Genomic DNA, 22,286 nt, shown 5'->3' with positions numbered 1-22,286 from the left:
AGAGAGCCTTGAGCTGAGCGGACACAGACAGGAGCCCGCTGAGGTCAGCTAAATCCTGGCATATCACGTCTGCACAGGGTATCGATGTGCTGTGCCACAGTTGAGCTAAGCTCAGGGGAGCACAGGCGGGAGCTGCAATCGGTGTTCTGGCCTGTGCAGTGATCACTGAGGCCCCCAGAAAAATCTGTACACCAGTACAGAGCAGACATGTCAGCATTGTACAAGAATAATGATTTTAAGACGCAACAGCACCTAGGTCTTTGGGCGCCTATTTGAGTAGGAGAACTGTATTATTGATTAATAAAGTATATTACAAAAAAAAAAAATTAAGGCTATTTAGAACATTTTAAAAGGAAAGTTTTAGAAAGGTTAGTTACTCTTTAAATAATTTCTCCATCTGTCCATATGAGACACATGACATTTCTGCCCTTAACTACTGATAAAGCGAGCGACAGAGTGATCAAAGACTTACTAGGTGGCCCCCCTCCTGTCCATGCCCCCTGCAGAGCGTTTAGTGAAACATGACATATAGGGATGATGGGCTAAGGCCAGTTTGGACGGGGTCGCCCTACCTTACCAGGGAGGGTGCTCCGTGGTTAGGCTTACAGGGTCAGTTTAACACCCGCCTGTAGGGTTTTCCAGGGTCAGATTTGGTTGACCGTATAAAGATCCCGCCAGAGTCATCAGGACATCCCATGTACATATAGAGTAGGGTAGGAACAAACCGTTCTTTATACTTTTTTCGCCTTGTGGCTGCCGAGTACCCTGTGCAAATGGCATCAGTTTTTTTGTCTCCTGCGTATCATAGGAGCGTCTGACACCATTGAGGCCAATCTCTATATTTTTATACTGCTCCTGAGTACGTATTTTAATGGAGTATCAATAAACATGATGGGCTCTGATATCTTCCTTACTGGAACATATTGGCGGAAGTCTCAGCTTTTAATACCTGCATGTATGACTCCCCTGTTTAGTCAGTAGCATTTCTTGTTGGTGCAAATCCTCTCTTTGTTTCCTATGTTTATTTACTACATTCTGTGTAGTTTGCTCTTGTGGTGCATGTGGACCGCGTCGACGTCCTCCATTGTATGCATATTTTGCTGGGGTTAGTCGATTATTGCGGTCCACATGCGGTGGGGCTGCTCCTCCATTAAATAGACACGCCACAGTGTCAGGGGCTGAGCAGCTCCTCCAGAATTGCCACTTCATTTCTGTGTTTTTGTCTTGTTAGATTTGAGTGTGTTTGGACACTCTGTTGCACCTGGTAACCTCCATCACATGGTCTGGTATAGGTGTGGCTCACGGCCTGGCCTCATTCACATTGCACTGCCACAGTATTCATGCTGGGCCTTTGTGTGGAGGCTTGGCTGTGTGCTGAATTACAACACCCCCAGACTGTGTTCACACCATAGTTAGAGAAGCGGCTAGGACCCTCTGCCATGCTGAGTGACCGTGACGTGGTGCAGTGATGGGCTCTGATATCTTCCTTACTGGAACATATTGGCGGAAGTCTCAGCTTTTAATACCTGCATGTATGACTCCCCTGTTTAGTCAGTAGCATTTCTTGTTGGTGCAAATCCTCTCTTTGTTTCCTATGTTTATTTACTACATTCTGTGTAGTTTGCTCTTGTGGTGCATGTGGACCGCGTCGACGTCCTCCATTGTATGCATATTTTGCTGGGGTTAGTCGATTATTGCGGTCCACATGCGGTGGGGCTGCTCCTCCATTAAATAGACACGCCACAGTGTCAGGGGCTGAGCAGCTCCTCCAGAATTGCCACTTCATTTCTGTGTTTTTGTCTTGGGAGTATCAATAAAGGCTATGTTTTAGCATAGCTTTCACCCCAGTGAGTTTCCACGTATACACACCTGCTGTGCCCTCAATAAGGCAGTGCGACGGTACATGTAGTCCTCAGATTTGATGACGTATACCATCTTGTAAGAGTTCAGCTTGAATTTGCACTGCAGTTTGTCCAGACTCTCTAGATTCTCCAGCGTTCGCTTTCCATTCCCTTCCTTCTCCTGTTGTTCGCGGCCTCGCTGGCACTTCCGGATTCTGCGCAGGTTCCTGCGTGATAATAAGGGACTGGTTAGGCTGACGTCTATACGCGAAGAAACTTGATCTGCGGGAGGGAAAAAAGCTCTCAAAAGTTAGGTGAAAATAATTCATACAATAGAAAGCTCAAAAGTGGAGTGGTCAGACTAAATGTGAAGATAGGAATACTGGAATAGCTTCCCAACAGAGGTGGTAGAGACTAAACCAAGGAAAAAACCCTACAGGAAAAAAGGCAAATGTGATTACTGACTAAGTCCAGGGATAGTGTCGTCGGCACAGGTATCAGATGATGAGCTCACCTGGGTAAGAAAACAGGTTTCTGTGCGAGATGCTCTCTCAGCTCTGGGGAAGTAGAGTCACAGTTCATGTATCTTTCCACATAGTCCGACCAGCGCTTAAAGAAAGAAGACAATTTGTGCAGAATTAGTCCCGCAGCCCAGAATGCCAAGACCCATAACAGGAAAGCAGACAATAAGAGAAGAACTGCGGAGCAGCAAGAGGTCTACGAAGCTCACAATTAGGGCTCGTTCACACGTATGTGTGCTGCCCGTTGCCGTATTGCAGACCGCATTTGCGGATCCGCAATACACGGGTAGCGTTCAGTGTGCATTCCGCATCACGGATGCGGACCCATTCACTTCAATGGGTCCGCAAATCCGTAGATGCGGAACGGTAGCACGGAACGGAACATTACGGAGGCTCTACAGAGTGCTTCCTGGGGTTCCGTTCCATGCCTCCGCACCGCAAAAAGATAGAACATGCTCTATCTTTTGGCTGAACGCAGGGATTGCGGACCCACTCAAGTGAATGGGTCCACGATCCCCATGCGGCTGGGCCACGGTCGGTGCCCGTGCATTGCGGACCGCAATTTGCCGTCCACAGCACAGGCTTCACATGGTTGTGAGAACGAGCCCTTAGGCTCAGTTCGGACTGCGTCTTGCTGCAGTTTTCAAGCGTTGTTTTTTTGCAGCTTAAAAACTGCAGCGTCCAGGTGAATAATGCCAAAAAATATATAATTATATAGAAAAATATATAAAAAATAAAAAAGGGTCTAACAATAATCATTTGAGGAAAAAAAAATGAAGTAAGGCCAGATTAACACGTGCACAATATAGGCCCATTTTTATTCAAGTCCTGGCCTGATTGTATGTCTAAAGGGCATCTGTCAGCAGTTTTGTACCTATGCTACTGGCTGACCTGTTACATGTGCACTTGGCAGCTGAAGACATCTGTGTTGGCCCCATGTTCATATGTGCCCACATTGCTGAGAAAAATTATGTTTTAATATATGCAAATGAGCCTCTAGGAGCAATGGGGGCGTTGCTATTACTCCTAGAGGCTCAGCTCTCTCTGCAACTGCTGTACCCTCTCCACTTTGATTGACAGGGCCAGGCAGTGTAAATGTCATCACGCCTGCCTGGCCATCAGAATGCAGAGGACGCGGCAGTTGCAAAGAGTGCTGAGCCTCTAGGTGTAATGGTAACGCCCCCGTTGCTCCTAGAGGCTCCTTTGCATATATTAAAACATTATTTTCTCAGCAATGTGGACACATATGAACATGGGACTTCAGTTTGGTCATTATTGTTAAGCTAAGGCCTGTAGGGCTTAGTGTTGTTAGATGAGCTGCTGGCCATGGTAAGAATGCTCCCATACTGCTGCTGTGTGAAACCGGCTTAAAGGGGTTGTCTCACTTCAGCAAGTGGCATTTACCCTGTAGAGAAAGTTACTACAAGGCACTTACTAATGTACTGTTATTGTCCATATTGTCTCCTTTGCTGGCTGGATTCATTTTTCCATCACATTATACACTGCTCGTTTCCATGGTTACAACCACCCTGCAATCCATCAGCGGTGGCCGTGCTTGCACTCTATAGGAAAAAGCTCCAGCCTATGAGTTCCCACTGCCCCGGCCACCAGAAAGGTCGGCACTTTTTCCTATACTGTGCAAGCACGGCCAACGCTGATGGATCGCAGGGTGGTCGTAACCATGGAAACAAGCAGCGTATACTGTGATGGAAAAATGAATCCAGCCAGCAGAGGAGACAATATGGACAATCAGAATACATTAGTAAGTGTCTTGTAGGAACTTTCTCTACATGATAAATGCCACTTGCTTAAGTGACACAACAAGTGGAATTCTTAGATAACCCGAACGTCCATATCGCAAGATCGCTCGATTACTAGACACAACCCGTTAAAGGCTGGGTTTATAAGTGATTAAAAATCCCGCAGAAAATAAATCTTGCAGATTTTGCTGCATTTCCACACTACGAACTGCAACGAGACCGCATGTATGACATGTGGTTTTTACTGTGAAAGAGCCTTCGGCTTTAACCCTCTCCGTTCCAGAGGGTGAAATCCAATGTATAAATTGACATGCTGCACCTTTTATGTATGCACTTTGCTGGTGCTGTACCACACTGTGGATTTGCTGCACAAAAATCTGCGGTTAATCAGTTACTTGTGACCCCGGCCTCCGGATGACATTTACACACCCTACAACTTGGAAGACATCTGGGACAATACAATACTCCTTTATACCCTCCTACTCCGACTCCCAGCCCATGCAGAGGATGCACTATGTTATCCACTACGCAGTATGGCGCTATCCAGCTGTCTCAACCACACATGGCCTCTAGTGGAACGGCTTCTCTGGTCTGTGGGTTTTATACCATTGTTACTTCACTGGTAGCATTGGCTTAAAGTTTAACCCCTTATGACTGAAGCCTAAGTTTGGCACATGAGGCCCGCCAATTTTTTTCATTATTTTGATCTCCTCAATTCAAAAGGCAGTTTATTTATTTTTCCCATTTTGGGGTACATCAGATGAATTCTACAACATTTTGTTCTTCCTGTATTCATTACGTGGCAATAATGACACTTTACCTTTATTCTATGGGGGAGTAGGATTATGGAGGTCAAAGGATTTGGCCAGATTATAATTTTAGCTGCACATGTGCTGGTAATAATCATTACCGATGTCCGATAGTGTAATAAGAATAATTCACGTTTACACGTATGTCCCCTGACCTGCGTGCCAGCGCGGAGCTCAAAACATGTCAGCCGATGAAGGACCCAGTCCATCCTGCACATGCGCTAGGTGCCCTGTCCGTCTCCCGTATAAGTGAATGCTGATGGACTCATTACACTATTGGACATCAAGGCTGACAGTTTAAAGATACTTATTACTTGCTGCATGCATGTGATGTTACATCGGCAGCTAGTAATAGTCAAAAATTATGTCACCATATTTTGACACTGTTCACTTTTTTCTTCTTTGCAGTGCAAGTTATAGTTTTTACTATTTATTTATTTTATGCACTTATATAGCACTACTATATTCCGCAGCACTTCCCAGACATTATCATCCAACTGTCCCCAATGGGGCTCACTATCTAAGGTCCCTACCAGTATGTCTTTGGAGTGTGGAGATAACCGGAGTACCCAGAGGACACCCACACAAACACAGGGAGAACATACAAACTACATGCAGATGTTATCCTTGGTTAGTTTCAAACCTAGGACCCCAGCGCTGCAAGCACCTGTACTAACCACTGAGCCACCGTGATACCATTTTGGGATACATTGATCCTGTTCACCATTTTTTAAATAAATTTTTTGAACAAAAACCGCTGGAACAGTATTTACGGTAAACTGGCAGAATGTCAGAAACCCAGCGGGCCCCATTCTGGTGAATGGAATCTGTCAGGGCCAGGCAATATGGTATTCTGACCATATGCAGGAACAGAATACCAGAATGGAACAAAAATACCAGATTTTAAAACTTTGATGTGAACCTAGCCTTACACCTAATCTGTCAGCACAATCTTGCAGCTCTTCTCAATGAACAGCTTAAATTAGGGTTTGATTAAAAAAAAATTGGTGGCCATAACTCATGTGTGAAGGGGCCTTACTTAACTAACAGAACGGACCAATGTAGTGGAGAGATTAGTACGGAAACCAGAACTAGGTACAAGTCTAAGATCACAAGGATAGGACATCTAACTTATGCTCAATCTGGATGTTGTCCCTTGGAAGGGGAGGAAGAGCACAAATCTAAGAGTGAACAATGGCCCAAAATTACTATTCTAAGTAACTGAATTATGCAGCAGAATATGCAACAAAATGTGACGTCTCGTTTTAGACATTTATAAGGGAAAGGAGCAAAAAAAAATAAAAAATTTAATAATGAATCCACAGCTCCTCACCTGATGAGGGGTGCAACTTAGTGGAAAATGGGGCAACGCATAGAAGATACATTTCTTGCCAAAGTTGTGTCACAATTTGTCACAAAGTAAGCCAACTAATAGTTGGTTAGACAAACAGCGTCAGCGCTGTGCACCCAGCCTGAGCCACTGTGATAAATCTAGCGGATCTCAAGTCTTAAGGAGCATTTACACAGCTCCAATGAGCAATTATCAGAAGGAACCGTTCCTTCAGATAAACCCCTGCTCATCAGCGGAGGTGAAGAGCTGCCTTTACATGCTGCTTGTCCTCATACAGATTCACTGTTCACACAGCGCTATCTGCTGCCCAGAATCTACGATTGCGGAGCCGGCACCACAGATGATTTCACCCAATGAACAAGCGTTTTGCTCCTTTATATTGTAGGAAATGAGCGTTCATAGGAATGTTTGTTCCGGATAATCTGTTGGACAACTGTGAAATGTAAATGCGCCACTAGTCCTAATTTACATAGATTATTAAATCTGTCCCTGTGTGTATGTCTACATGTGATAGCTGTGGGGACCACTCACAGCCAAATCCGCATTTGGGGGAGATTTATTAATATTTTTAAGACACAATAGCAACATTAAAGGGGATTCTGCACTTTGTTTAACCCCTTAGGGACGCATGACGTACCGATACGGCATGTTTCCCAAGTCCTTAAGGACCCATGACGTACCAGTACGTCATCAGTTTAAAACGAGATTGCGGCGCTGCGGGGGTTAATCGGAACAAGATTCTGATCCCCGCGGTCAAATTTTAAAATGCCCCAAATAAAGTTTTTTTTTCAACCCCCCCCCCCCCCCCCCCGTTTTGCAGGCGGTGCAGAACATTCATTGGCGTCCAGTGGTATACCAGAGTGTCAGCATTGCTGACACTCTGGTATAAACAGCTGACATCTGTGCTGTGAAGTCAGCCGTTTAACCCTTTCCATACTGTATGGAAAAGGTTAAACAGTAAGAGGGGGCTCCCTCCCTCTGCTGTGCCTTTGTAGCCCCCCGACAGGATGGGGTCACAGAGGGAGGGCCTTACCCTTCCCCGTCTGCTCAGTTGTGAGCAGACGGGGAAAGTTCATATGGCAACAGGACGCCTTCTCAGGCATCCTGCTGTCCATGGTGCTGAACAGATCTGTGCTAAAGGCATAGATCTGTTCAGACAAAGTGTAAGTAAAATACAGTACAATACACTATATAGTATACTGTACTGTATTATACAGACATCAGACCCACTGGATCTTCAAGAATCAAGTGGGTCTGGGTCAAAAAAAAAGGTAAAAAAAAAAAAAAGTGAAAAAAGTAAAGATAAAAAAAAAACAAAAAAAAAAAAACATTCATCACTGAATAAAAATTAAAAAAATAAAATACACTACACATATTAGGTATCGCCACGTCCGTATGACCTGATCTATAAAACGGTCATGTTACTTTCCCCGCACGGTGAACGCCATAAAAATAAAAAAAATTTATTGAAATTTTGCCCACCTTACTTCCCAAAAAAGGTAATAAAAGTGATCAAACAGTCATCTCATCCCGCAAAAATCATACCCTACCCAAGATAATCGCCCAAAAACTGAAAAAACTATGGCTCTTAGACTATGGAAACACTAAAACATGATTTTTTTTTGTTTCAAAAATGAAATCATTGTGTAAAACTTACATAAATTAAAAAAAAAAAAAGTATACATATTAGGTATCTCCGCATCCGTATCAACCGGCTCTATAAAAATATCACATGACCTAACCCCTCAGGTGAACACCGTAAAAAAAAAAAAGTGTAAAAGAAGCCATTTTTTGTCATCTTACGTCACAAAAAGTGTAATAGCAAGCGATCAAAAAGTCATATGCACCCCAAAATAGTGCTAAACAGTCATCTCATCGCACAAAAAATGAGACCCTACCTAAGATAAATCGCCCAAAAACTGAAAAAACTATGGCTCTCAGACTATGGAAACACTAAAACATGATTTTTTTTGTTTCAAAAATTAAATCATTGTGTAAAACTTACATAAATAAAAAAATTGTATACATATTAGGTATCGTCGCGTCCGTGACAACCTGCTCTATAAAATTACCACATGATCTAACCTGTCAGATGAATGTTGTAAATAACAAAAAAAATATATAAAAACGGTGCCAAAAAAATTCTTGTTACCTTGCCTCACAAAAAGTGTAATATAGAGCAACCAAAAATCATATGTACCCTAAACTAGTACCAACAAAACTTCCACCCTATCCCGTAGTTTCTAAAAAGGGGTCACTTTTTTGGAGTTTCTACTCTAGGGGTGCATCGGGGGGCTTCAAATGGGACATGGTGTCCAAAAAAACAGTCTAGCAAAATCTGCCTTCCAAAAACCGTATGGCACTCCTTTCCTTCTGCGCCCTGCCGTGTGCCCGTACAGCAGTTTACGACCACATATGGGGTGTTTCTGTAAACTACAGAATCAGGGCCATAAATAATGAGTTTTGTTTGGCTGTTAACCCTTGCTTTGTAACTGGAAAAAAAATATTAAAATGGAAAATCTGCCAAAAAAGTGAAATTTTTAAATTGTATCTCTATTTTCCATATAATCTTGTGCAACACCTAAAGGGTTAACAAAGTTTGTAAAATCAGTTTTGAATACCTTGAGGGGTGTAGTTTCTTAGATGGGGTCACTTTTATGGAGTTTCTACTCTAGGGGTGCATCAGGGGGGCTTCAAATGGGACATGGTGTAAAGAAAAAAACAGTCCAGCAAAATCTGCCTTCCAAAAACCATACGGCGCACCTTTCCCTCTACGCCCTACTGTGTGCCCGTACAGTAGTTTACGGCCACATACGGGGTGTTTTTGCAAACTACAGAATCGGGGCAATAAATATAGCATTTTGTTTGGCTGTTAACCCTTGCTTTGTTACTGGAAAAAATTTATTAAAATGGAAAATTTGCCAAAAAATTGAAATTCTCAAATTTCATCTCCATTTGCCAATAACTCTTGTGCAACACCTTAAGGGTTAACAAAGTTTGTAAAATCAGTTTTGAATACCTTGAGGGGTGTAGTTTCTAGAATGGGGTCATTTTTGGGTGGTTTCTATTATGTAAGCCTCACAAAGTGACTTCAGACCTGAACCGGTCCCTAAAAAGTGGGTTTTTGAAAATTTCAGAAAAACTTTAAGATTTTCTTCTAAAGTTCTAAGCCTTGTAACATCCCCCAAAAATAAAATATCATTCCCAAATTGATCCAAACATGAAGTAGACATATGGGGAATGTAAAGTAATAACTATTTTTGGAGGTATTACTATGTATTATAGAACAGAAGTAGATTACACAAAAGAATGGCATGAAGCCACAGTAAAGGCCCCTCAAAAGAGCTTGACTCAGAAACTGATAGAAAACCTACAAAAGAACACTGAAAGCTGATAGACTATAAAAATATTGTTTTATTTGGGTACATGATTAAAAGCATACATAGAGATAACAGACAAATGCACAAAGTGCAGCACAATCCTGGGAGAGTTAGTAGAGTACAAAAAGGGTAAAAAGACAGAAGTGACCCAAGTATGGATATATCTAAATGAGGCAAAGTTACCATGTAAAATATATGTTAAAGGGATACCCACTATTGGTAAGAGTACACATGATCTCGTCAAATATAAAGTGCAAGTGCAAGCTTATATATATAAGCAAAGGAGAGGAGAAATAACCCTTCAATGTGGGTCCCTAAATATATATATATATATATATATATATATATATATATATATATATATATATATATATATATATATATATATATATATATATATATATATATATATATATATATATATATATATATATACCTATTCAAGTAATCTAAGCGGGTAAATAAAGTGCATGTGCAAATCACGTAACAATTTACAAGAGAAAACACATAATGAGTGTTTGATCAAAAAACACAAGACAACCGCAGAAGTTTAACAGGTAAGCAGGTGAACAGGAATGAGGTCACATACCGTATGTAAAATGATGGTAAGTCCACAGGAAGACTGCACACCCCGACGCGCGTTTCGATTTGAAACCTTCCTCTGGGGGTTCGAAACGCGCGTCGGGGTGTGCAGTCTTCCTGTGGACTTACCATCATTTTACATACGGTATGTGACCTCATTCCTGTTCACCTGCTTACCTGTTAAACTTCTGCGGTTGTCTTGTGTTTTTTGATCAAACACTCATTATGTGTTTTCTCTTGTAAATTGTTACGTGATTTGCACATGCACTTTATTTACCCGCTTAGATTACTTGAATAGGTATATATATATATATATATATATGTATTTAGGGACCCACATTGAAGGGTTATTTCTCCTCTCCTTTGCTTATATATATAAGCTTGCACTTGCACTTTATATTTGACGAGATCATGTGTACTCTTACCAATAGTGGGTATCCCTTTAACATATATTTTACATGGTAACTTTGCCTCATTTAGATATATCCATACTTGGGTCACTTCTGTCTTTTTACCCTTTTTGTACTCTACTAACTCTCCCAGGATTGTGCTGCACTTTGTGCATTTGTCTGTTATCTCTATGTATGCTTTTAATCATGTACCCAAATAAAACAATATTTTTATAGTCTATCAGCTTTCAGTGTTCTTTTGTAGGTTTTCTATGTATTATAGAAGTAGAGAAATTGAAACTTGGAAATTTACAATTTTTAAATTTTTTTTGGTAAATTTGGTATTTTTTTATAAATAAAAATGATTTTTTTTTTACTTCATTTTACCAGTGTCATGAAGTACAATATGTGACGAAAAACAATCTCAGAATGGCCTGGATAAGTCAAAGCATTTTAAAGTTATCAGCACTTAAAGTGACACTGGTCAGATTTGCAAAAAAAATGGCCAAGTCCTTAAAGAGGACCTTTCACCAGAATAAAACATCTAAACTAACTATACAGCCATGTAGAGCGGCGCCCAGGGATCCCCCTGCACTTACTGTTATACCTGGGCGCCGCTCCGTTCGCCCGGTATAGTCTCCGGTATCTTCATAGTTCGGCTCCACCCAGGGGAACCTGACGGCGTCTCTTTCTCCTATGCTGTAGCGCTGGCCAATCGCAGCGCTCAGCTCATAGCCTGAGTTTTTTTTTTTTCTCTCAGGCTATGAGCTGAGCGCTGCGATTGGCCAGCGCTACAGCATAGGAGAAAGAGACGCCTTCAGGTTCCCCTGGGTGGAGCCCAACTATGAAGATACCGGAGGCTATACCGGGCGAACGGAGCGGCACCCAGGTATAACAGTAAGTGCAGGGGGATCCCTGGGCGCCGCTCTACATGGCTGTATAGTTAGTTTAGATGTTTTATTCTGGTGAAAGGTCCTCTTTAAAGGCGAAATAGTGCTGAGTCCTTAAGGGGTTAAACTGAGGATCTATCCTCTGGATAGATCATCAGCATCTGATCGGCGGGGGTCCGACACCCGAGACTCCACCGATCAGCTGTTTGAGAAGGCAGCGGCGCTCCAGCAGTGCCGAGGCCTTCTCACTGTTTACCGCTGGCCCAGTGACGTCACGACTTGTATCAACTGACCTGGGGGGGGCTAAGCTCCATTCAAGTGAACAGAGCTTAGCCCCGCCCAGACCAGTTGATACTAGTCGTGACGTCACTGGGCCAGCGGTAAACAGTGAGAAGGCCGCGACGCTGCTGGAGCGCCGCTGCCTTCTCAAACAGCTGATCGGCAGGGGTCCCGGGTGTCGGACCCCCGCCGATCAGATGCTGATGATCTATCCAGAGGATAGATCATCAGTTTAAACAAAGTGCAGAGCCCCTTTAACAAAAAGTTGCAGATTATGATATGTTGTCATATTTGTGACCTTTTGAGGTTTTTTTAAAGTCACAGGAGAGGGTAGGGACTTGGCAAAATTAGACAGTGCCTCCAGTGGCCTACCGAATTTACCGTAATCTATGCCAGAAACAGGTGTAAATTATAGCAGACATCTACACCAGTGAATGTCAGTTAGCAGTGTTCGCCAGCGAACACATGCGGGCTGCCATCTTTAGTAAGGTAGACTCACCCATCCGGCGATGCACAGGGGAGCCCTTACCTGTGCCTGTGTCGGGAGTCGGTCTGAAATCAAATGTAGTCACCGGGAGCAGGCAGTTCCGAGAACATCCACCGGGGGCCTTCATCGGGCTGTTCTCGGAACTGCCTGCTCCCGGTGACCGCATTTGATTTCAGACCGGCTCCCGGCACAGGCAAGGTCTTATCTGTGCATCACCGGACGGGTGAGTCTACCTTACTGAAGATAGCAGAGCACATGTGTTTGCTGGCGAACACTGCGAACTGACCATCACTGATCTACACCAGCTGATAGCTAGCGAAGATTTCAGTTTCTAGAGCATGTAAAAATAGGAGGTGCGCCAAATTTACTAAGAGGCCTGTGCTTCAATAAATTTGCCACATCTTACTCCAGTGGACTTCTTCGGGTACTTTCACACTAGCGTTTTTGTTTTCCGGCACTGAGTTCCGTCAAAAGGGCTCAATGCCAGAAAATAACTGATCAGGTATAGCCCCATGCATTCTGAATGTAGAGCCATCCGGATGTCTTCAGTTCAGTCATTTTGACTGATCAGGCAAATGATAAAACCACAGCATGCTACGGTTTTATCTCCGGCGAAAAAAACTGAAGACTTGCCTGAATGCAACATACAATTAGGGTCCATTCACATGTCACGAGCGTTTAGCGGACCGTACCTGGCTGGCACTATGATAGAAATGCCTATTCTTGTCCGTGGCTGCGGACAAGAACAGGACATGCTCTATCTTTCTTGCGGGTCCGTGGAATGGAACTATGGATGCGGACAGCACACATCTTTTGTGGCCCCATTGAAATCAGTGGGTCTGCACCCATTCATACGGACGTGTGAATGGACCCTAAGGGATGCTCTGCATTGTAAGCATGAATGACGTATTACTAAATCACTACAATTAGGGCATATGGAAGTCACAGAGGGGGGCCCTTACTGTACACCAACGTGTTCATCAGTAAAAGGGAAACCAGCCACTGCACACAGTAAAATGCCAGTAGAACCGTTGTTGGGTAGGTCCGATAAGTGTATGATGTATACACAAATCATGTATCAGAAAGGACTCCTATTAGAGTGAATCAACTTTTCAAAAACCTCATTCAATTATTTTCTATAAGAAAAATACAAATTTTGCATGGATACAACTTCAACTGGAGGAGATAATATCACAAAATAAGATTGGTGCCGATGACTGGAGAAATGCTTCTGCAGACATCTGCACCTTGTGAACACAGCCGAATAAAAAAGGTTTGTTGTGAGCTGCTCTCCTTCACCATATCAGTGTGGCCCAGCTACCCAATACAGCCAGTTAGTGTTCAGACTTGGGCTACATGCACACGGCCGTTGTTTTGGTCCACATCAGAGCCGCAGTTTTTGCGGCTCGGATGCAGACCCATTCACTTCAATGGGGCCGCAATAGATCCGTGGCTCCGTTCCGTGGACTGCAAAAAAAAAAACAACATGTCCTATTCTTGTCCGCGCTTTGCGGACAAGAATAGGCAGTTATATTAAAGGTTGTCCGTGCCGTTCCGCAAATTGCGGAAAGCACACGGACGCAATCAGTGCTTTGCAGATCCACAATTTGCGGACTGCAAAACACAACGGTTGTGTGCATATAGCCTTGGTGGGGAAACGGGGGGCACAGTGGGCAAGCTTAGCACCCATTAAATGCATTATGTGCATCCAACAGGAGCACCTTCGCATCATAGAGCACCAATCTCATGACTGGTGAACTTTAAAAAGTAGGCGCGAGGTTGAAAGAGGATGTTCAAGGGGCAATCATACCAATTTCACATCAAAACATTGATACTAATGTGCAAGGTCCCATTCACGCGGCTATTTTCAATCCACATTTGATCTGCATTTTTTGCGGAACAGATGTGGACCCATTTATTTCAATGGGGCCGCAAAAGTTGCGGATAGCACATCGCGTATACCGTTCCACGGCACCACAAAAAAGATAGAACGTGTCCCATTATTGTCTGTTTTGCCGACAAGAATAGGCATTTCTAACATTATGCGGAATGAACGTGGCCGGTATCCACAATTTGTGGACTGCAAAACTGATATGGTCGTGTGAATGGGTCCTATGTCTCCCATCAAAGACCATTCCTTTTCAGCGGATTGCCCTGGCACCAGTGACAGATGGCAGGGGAAACTACAGTCAACCACTACTGCATGGCTGGCCATGTAAATACACAGTTTGCTCAAGTCCACCAGAACTAGAGACACTTCTACAGGGGTCCCCCCTTTATGATGTCCATATGTTATGACATGGTAAACGAGGACATAAACAGGGGTTGTCTACATGCCTCATTGTAAAAGGGGTTCGAATCTTAACTTTTTTTTTTTTCTTATAGGGGTTGTCCAAGAGTTTAATACTGACAACCTGCCCTAAGAATAGGTCATCAGTGCTCTAGTGAAGGCCGCAGCCCCGTCGCAGCTTACCAAGAACAGTGCCGTCTATTGGCTAGTGGCTGTGCTTGGTATTGCACTCAGCTCCATTCCCTTGCATGATGAATGTGATGTCGCTGGCCTAGGAAGAGGCTGTGGTGCTCAGAGTGCTGCGGTTTCTTCAAACAGCTGATGGTTGGGGTGCTACGAATTGGACCCCCATCCATCAGATGCTGATTTTTAGAGGGGTGGTTTGGTATTTAATAAGAGAGGTCATCAGCAACAAATCGCCTACTAAATGTTTCCATGTATGTATTAGCATATCTAGTGCTGAGGACTGGAGAAAGTCACTCACCGGTCTCTGGGTAAAATAATAGCATCAATTATTTAGGTCCCATAGGACGGGAGGAAAGTCTTATTATTTCAAAGTTCCTTTTTATCAAATGACTAGGCAGTGTTTTAGAGCCCATCTTAAGAAATGTTTACCTCCTTCAGGACCCACAAATTTTCATTTTTTTCTCCCCACCTTCCAAGAGCAATAACTTTTTTACTTTTCACGATCACAGCCATTTGCGGTTATCTCACCATTTAATTCATCATATCATGTATTGGAAATAATTATTTGTGTGCTCAGATTATGGAAAAAAACACAATTATGCCATAGTCTTTTGGGTTTTGTTTACTTTGAGCTAAAAACGACATGACGACATTCTGCAGATCAGTACGATCATGGTAATACCAATATACAGGTTTTTATTATGTTTTACTACTTAAAATGAAAACCTTAAATAAAAGGTAATTTTATCTGCATCGCCATATTCTTATTCACCTGACCTTTTTTTAGATTTCTGTCTACAGAGCTGTGTGGGCTTCTTTCTTGCAGGACAAACTATGATTTTTATTTGTACCATTCTGGGTTAAGGCTACTGTCACACTCGCGTTTGGTGCGGATCCGTCATGGATCTGCACAGACGGATCCGTTCAGATAATCTAACCGTCTGCATCCGTTCAGAACAGATCGTTTGTATTATCTTTAACATAGCCAAGACGGATCCGTCTTGAACACCATTTAAAGTCAATGGAGGACGGATCCGTTTGGCTCAGTTTCGTCAGACGGACACCAAAATGCTGCAGGCAGCGTTTTGGTGTCCGCCTCCAAAGCGGAATGGAGACTGATCGGAGGCAAACTGATGCATTCTAAGCGGATCCTTTTCCATTCAGAATGTATTAGGGGCAAAACTGATACGTTTTGGACCGCTTGTGAGAGCCCTGAACGGATCTCACAAACGGAAAGCCAAAACGCCAGTGTGAAAGTAGCCTAAATATGACTTTATGAATGGAGTGATGGTGCGCATATGTGACCATTCACTTCTACGCCAATCCAGCACTCTCAGCAGTTCTGAAGAAGTGAACAGAACAGCGATCACGCATGCTTAACACCACTCTGTTCTCATGGAGTAGAAAAAGGTCATCCCAAGAGAAGCTAGTCCTTACATATAGCTGCTGGAAGCTGAAAATCACTTGCTATGATGGTCAGGAGTTACTTCAGGGTCCTGTATAGCACACAGTGTACCAAGAAATAAACTGGCGCCGCCCTCACCTGACATCCAAAAGGCTCAGCTCATCCTGGCACAGACAGAGGACAGTACAGGACACGTGGTACCGCACTGTAAAGAGGAGCTACTAGATAGCAGAAACGGGTATTACCAGAGAAATGGCCATGTCATTTGGTTGGATCCGAGTCCTAAGCATTGTATGTCAAGTCTGGTTTCAATTGAAATGCAATGTGTCACCAAAAATATTTAAAACCAGGGAGTGACACGCAGCCCGTTTCCTAATCTGCTTTTATTTTGTGACTGCGGATTATTTTTCATCCTATTTCTGAACATGATTAGGCCTCCTGCACACGGACGTTTTTTTTTCCCGTTTACTGGCCGTTTTTTGCGTTCCGTATACGGTCCGTATACGGAACCATTCATTTCAATGGTTCCGCAAAAAAAACGGAATGTACTCCGTATGCATTCCGTTTCCGTATTTCCGTTCCGTTTTAACATAGAACATGTCCTATTATTGCCCGCAAATCACAGTCCGTGGCTCCATTCAAGTCAATGGGTCCGCAAAAAAACGGAACACATACGGAAATGCATCCGTATGTCTTCCGTTTTTTGCTGAACCATCTATTGAAAATGTTATGCCCAGCCCAATTTTATCTATGTAATTACTGTATACTGTATATGCCATATGGAAAAACGGAACGGAACAGAAACAAAAAACGGAACAACGGATCCGTGAAAAACGGATCGCAAAACACTGAAAAAGCCATACGGTCGTGTGCAATAGGCCTTATGGGGGAGCTGTTCTGATCAGCGTTTAGAGAGATGCTTTACAGCAGCCGCCATGGGCCATAAACACAACAGACAGGAAGGGATCTCACAGACTCCTATGGAAGAGTCTTCTGGGCACGCTCTGTGACCTGTGCAGAGGTCAGGAGGGAGAAGATAAGCGGTGAGAACACCTATTGTCAATGGTGGATCCTGTCTTATCTCTATATAGAGATAATATTTGTCTAATCTTGACTGTGATAATAAGCGGATAACTGCAGTAAAGACCAAGACGCCTATTAGGCTTAGTGGCCAGTTCAAAAACTGCAGGATTTTATGTTTTGTTTTTTTATATAGATATTGACATAGAAAATTAAAAAGGGGTGCCATTTTTGTTTCAAAATATGTTTTACATAAAAAAAATATGATGTAAACAAAAGGTCCTTTTCTGATGACACATTTCCTTTAAGACTGCCTAGGAAAGACCACAATTAGGGTACTTTCACTCTAGCGTTTTTCTTTTCCAGCACTGAGTTCCGTCACAGGGGCTCTATACCGGAAAAGAACTGATCAGGCATATCCCCATGCATTCTGAATGGAGAGCAATCCGTTCAGGATGCATCAGGATGTCTGACTGATCAGGCAAAAGAGAAAACAGTAGCATGCTACGGTTTTATCTCCGGCGAAAAAAACTGAAGACTTGCCTAAATGCCTTTTTGCATTTTTTCCCATAGAAACGTATTAGTGCCGGATCCGGCATTCAGAATACCGGATCCGTCCTTCCAGTCTGCGCATGCGCAGACTGAAAAAAAAGGTGAAAGAAATAAATGCCTGATCCGTTTTGCTGGATGACACCGGAAAGACGGATCCGGCATTTCAATGCATTTTTTCGACTGATCAGGCATTTTTAAGACTGATAAGGATCCTGATCAGTCTTACTAATGCCATCAGTTAGCATACGTTTTGCCTGATCCGGCAGGCAGTTCCGGCGACGGAACTGCTTGCCGGATCTCTCTGCCGCAAGTGTGAAAGTAGCCTAAACTGAAAGTATTGTATCCTGAGGCCACTGTATACTGTAATGCTGACATCAATGAAGCTTGTTCTCACACAGACTGTATATTCCCAGCTTCCAGAGACTTCTCGCCACTTTTTCCCCTTTAGTTTTGCAGAAATCCAAGCAAATCTGTGACTAAGTGGCAATAATTGAACAGTCTTAGGTAAAAGGAACACCTATAAACCCATGATTTGGCAGAGATGCAACCGTGAACCTTTGTTTAGTACAGTCATCTTCATAAACTGCATGGCATTCTGGTTCTTAACATGGTGACTGATAGAGGTGGCATGTGACCCTACGTGTCCAGCCATAGCCCCTATTGAAAATCACTGTGCGCGGTACACCACTAGAGCAGTGTTTTAGGATAAGGCCTGCTGTACAAAATGTGCCATTCTAAAAATCGGAGTTCATCCTTTGCACCGCATTTCTAACAGTTTTAGACACTTTTCTGCAGTTTTTGTGACTCACCTGACAAAGGGGCATGGCTTAGAGAAGTCATGCCGCACATTTCTTGAGGAAAACCAAGCTAAAAAATAGGTGGAGAAAAGGGAGACTAGATGGTCTATATGTGTGTGCCAGATTTGTCACGCAGCATCAGACACTTTGATAAGGCTACATTCACACGACTGTAGTGTTTTGCAGATCTGCAAAACACCGATAACGGCCCATGTGCAATCCGCAATATGCAGAACGCACATGTCTGCCACTATTAGAGAAACTGCCTATTCTTGTCCGAGATTGCAGACAAGAATAGGACGTGCTCTATATTTTTTGTGGGGTCCATTGAAATGAATGGGTCTACACCCGTTCCGCAAAACTGCAGAACGGATGCGGCCTCATACAGTCGTGTGAATGAGCCCTAAATCTGCCCAAGTTCAATACGGTCTATAGACAGCATTAGGAAATCTGCCCCATAGTCTACGTAAGACACCCTATAACAGACCGAGTGCTATAGAAGGATTAACATTTGACACCACGATTGCACACTTGCTCCACTGCGCTGTACAAAGACTGAAGATATTCAGACTGAGCGGCCACTACTGGAATGGGGACTGAGCGCCTAATGATGGTGGGATTCAGTCACCATGTTGAGACTTTTATGGAATACAGTTGATAAGTTCCAAGAGCTTAAGGGGCCATTCACACATCCGTAGTGCACAATACACCCGGCCGGCACCCCCATAGAAATGTCTATTTTTGTCCGCAATTACGGACAAGAATAGGACATGTTCTATTTTTTGCCGGAGCCGCGGACCGGAAGATCGGCGGTGCGCTGCAGAAATGCGGATGCGGAGAGCACATAGTGTGCTGTCTCCGCATCCATTCCGGCCCCATAGAAAATTAATGGGTCTGCACCCGTTCCGCAATTTGCGGAACGGATGCAGACCCATTATTACGGAAGTGTGAACGGAGCCTAAGGTTGGAAAAGTTTATGAAAGGAGAGCTACTAAAAACACATGAAAATATAGGAAACCCTCATAATAAAACTAAAACAGTTATGCCTAGTGCAAGTTCTGAAAGATGCCTTCATATGACCCAGGGCATCAAAAAACATAAAAAACAGAAGCTTAGCATCAGGCAACACCTCACCGGGCATAAGAGTATCAGTTTTGTGCTGAGTGTTCCTCAAACAAGATACTTCAATGCCTTAAGGGGTTGTCCCACTCCAGTAAATGGCAATTATGTAGAGAAAGGTAATAAAAGGCACTTACTAATGTTATTAACCTCTTCACGACCGCAATCTGTATATATACGTCATAGCTGCACATGCCCCGTGCAGCTATCACGTGTATAGACGTCAAGCCAGCTCTTTAATCCAAGCGCTGCAAAGCGCTTGGATTAAAGCTTCTGCCCCTGCCCTTGTGCTGTCACGGACAGCATACAGTCTAGTAATGCCAGCAAGGGGCCAATCAGAGTGGCCCCTTGCCGGCAATCGATCCGATTGGTTAGTCTGTGCAGACTAACCAATCGGATCACGGCAGTGTTAAAATGCCGGTTTCAGGCTCTGATCTGCGCTCTGCAGATCACAGCCTGAAATCGGTAATGTGTCCTGAAGCCCCTGATCTGTGCCCCCTTCTTGTTCTTGTCCTTCTTACCCTGCCCCCGATGGGGTCCGCCCCCTCCTGCCCCGATCTGTGCCCCCTTCTTGTCCTTCTTCTTCTGATCCTGCCCCCGATGCGGTCCGCCCCCTCCTGCCCCGATGTGTTATAAGTGAAATGCTGCCCCCTGCCCCCGATGCGGTCCCCCTTCTGTGTGTGATGGCGGCGGCTCCATTCCTGAGCCGCCGCCATCAGCAGCGAGTGTCAGCTCTATGCTGACACTGCTGTAACTGCATAGATGCCGCAGTAGCGGCATCCATGGGGTTAATAGAGGGAGGGTCTCCCTCTCTCAACCATCAGGGCTGCTGCGATCGCAGCGCCCGATTGTTGCCATGGCAACCGGACGCTTTGCAAAGGCGTCCGGTTGCCATGGCATAGGCGTCCGGTGCTGCCACCTACAGGCATCTGATTGTATTATACTTTGCAATGCAAAAGCATTGCAAAGTATAGTACAACCATCAGCCCCACTGGATCTTCAAGATCCAAGAGGGAACTGATAAAAAAAAAATTTGAAAATAATAAAAGTAAAAATAAATAAATATGTAAAAAATAAATTTCCTTTTCCTATAAAAAAAAAACAAAAAAACTAACAAAAACCACACATATATTAGGTGTCACCGCGTCCGTAGCGACCATCTCTATAAATATATCACATCATCAACCCCGTCCAACACCATAAAAAATAAAAACGGTGTAAAAAAATAAGCCATTTTTGTCACCTTACATCACAAAAAGTGCAACACCAAGTGATCAAAAAAGGCATATATACCCCAAAATAGTACCAATCAAACCGTTACCTCATCCCGCAAAAAAAGCACATATTTAAGACAATCGCCCAAAAAATAAAAAAGCTATGGCTCTCAGACTATGGAGACAATAAAACATCATTTTTTTGGTTTCAGAAATGCTATTATTGTGTAAAACTTAAATAAATAAGAAAAAGTATACATATTGGGTATTGCCACGTCCGTAACGATCTGCTCTATAAAACTGTCACATGACCTAACCCCTCAGATGAACGCTGTTAAAAATAAAAAAACTAAAAAAAAAAAACTGTTCCAAAACAGCCAATTTTTTGGCCACCTTGTCCCATAAAGTGTAATAATGATCAAAAAATCCTATGTACCCAAAAATGGGACCAATAAAAACCTCAACTCTTTCTGCAAAAAATGAGCCCCTGCACAAGATGATCGGTAGAAAAATAAAAAACATATGGCGTTCAGAAAACCAATCCAGCAAAATCTGCCTTCCAAAAACCATGCGGCGCTCCTTTCCTTCTGCGCCCTGCCGTGCGCCCTTACATCAGTTTACGACCACATGTTGGGTGTTTCTGTAAACCGCAGAATCAGAGTAATAAATATTGAGTTTTGTTTGGCTGTTAACCCTTAATGTGTTAAAGAAAAAAAAATTAATAAAATAGAAAATCTGCTAAAAAAGTGAAGTTTAGAAATTTCCTCTCCATATTCCTTTAATTCCTGTGGAACACCTAAAGGGTTAATAACGTTTGTAAAATTGGTTTTAAGTAACTTGAGGGGTCTAGTTTCTACAATGGGGTCATTTATGGGGTATGTACTATATAGGCCCCACAAGGTGACTTCAGACCTGAACTAGTCCTTAAAAAGTGGGTTTTGGAAATTTTCTTAAAAATTTTAAGAATTGCTTCTAAACTTCTAAGCCTTGTAACGTCCTAAAAAAATAAAATAACATTTCCAAAATGATGCCAACATAAAGTAGACATATGAGGAATGTTATGTAATAAATATTTTATGAGGTATCACTTTCTGTTTTAGAAGCAGAGAAATTGAAATTTAGAAAATTGCTAATTTTTAGTTATTTTTGGTAAATTTGGGATTTTTTCATAAATAAAGGTGATATATATTGACTCAAATTTATGACTATCATGAAGTACAATGTGTCACGAGAAAACAATCTCAGAATGGCGTGGATAAGTAAAAGTGTTCCAAAGCTATTACCACTTAAAGTGACGCATGTCAGATTTGTAAATTTTGACCTGGACACTGGGGCATCAATGACCTTTGGTCATGAAAGGGTTAATAATGTTATTACCCATATTGCCTCCTTTGCTGGCTGGATTCATTTTCCA

General features: G+C 43.0%; 1 protein-coding gene across 4 annotated transcripts in view; it reads right to left on the bottom strand.

The window, feature by feature from the left end:
* Positions 1 to 22,286, bottom strand: part of SIN3A (SIN3 transcription regulator family member A) — a 70,910-nt gene that overhangs the window by 4,092 nt on the left and 44,532 nt on the right. For 3 of the 4 annotated variants that reach the window (XM_040413729.1, XM_040413727.1, XM_040413728.1), the window contains exons 19-20: positions 2,356 to 2,450; positions 1,870 to 2,068 (exon numbers count right to left, since the gene is read on the bottom strand). In XM_040413729.1, the coding sequence (XP_040269663.1) occupies positions 1,870 to 2,068; positions 2,356 to 2,450 (294 nt within the window). The remainder of the gene's footprint in view (positions 1 to 1,869; positions 2,069 to 2,355; positions 2,451 to 22,286) is intronic. The other variant, XM_040413730.1, reaches the window with a different exon arrangement.

The sequence above is a fragment of the Bufo bufo genome, chromosome 1, assembly GCF_905171765.1.
Source record: "Bufo bufo chromosome 1, aBufBuf1.1, whole genome shotgun sequence".
NCBI lineage: Eukaryota > Metazoa > Chordata > Amphibia > Anura > Bufonidae > Bufo > Bufo bufo.
This window is presented reverse-complemented; position numbering and strand designations above follow the sequence as displayed.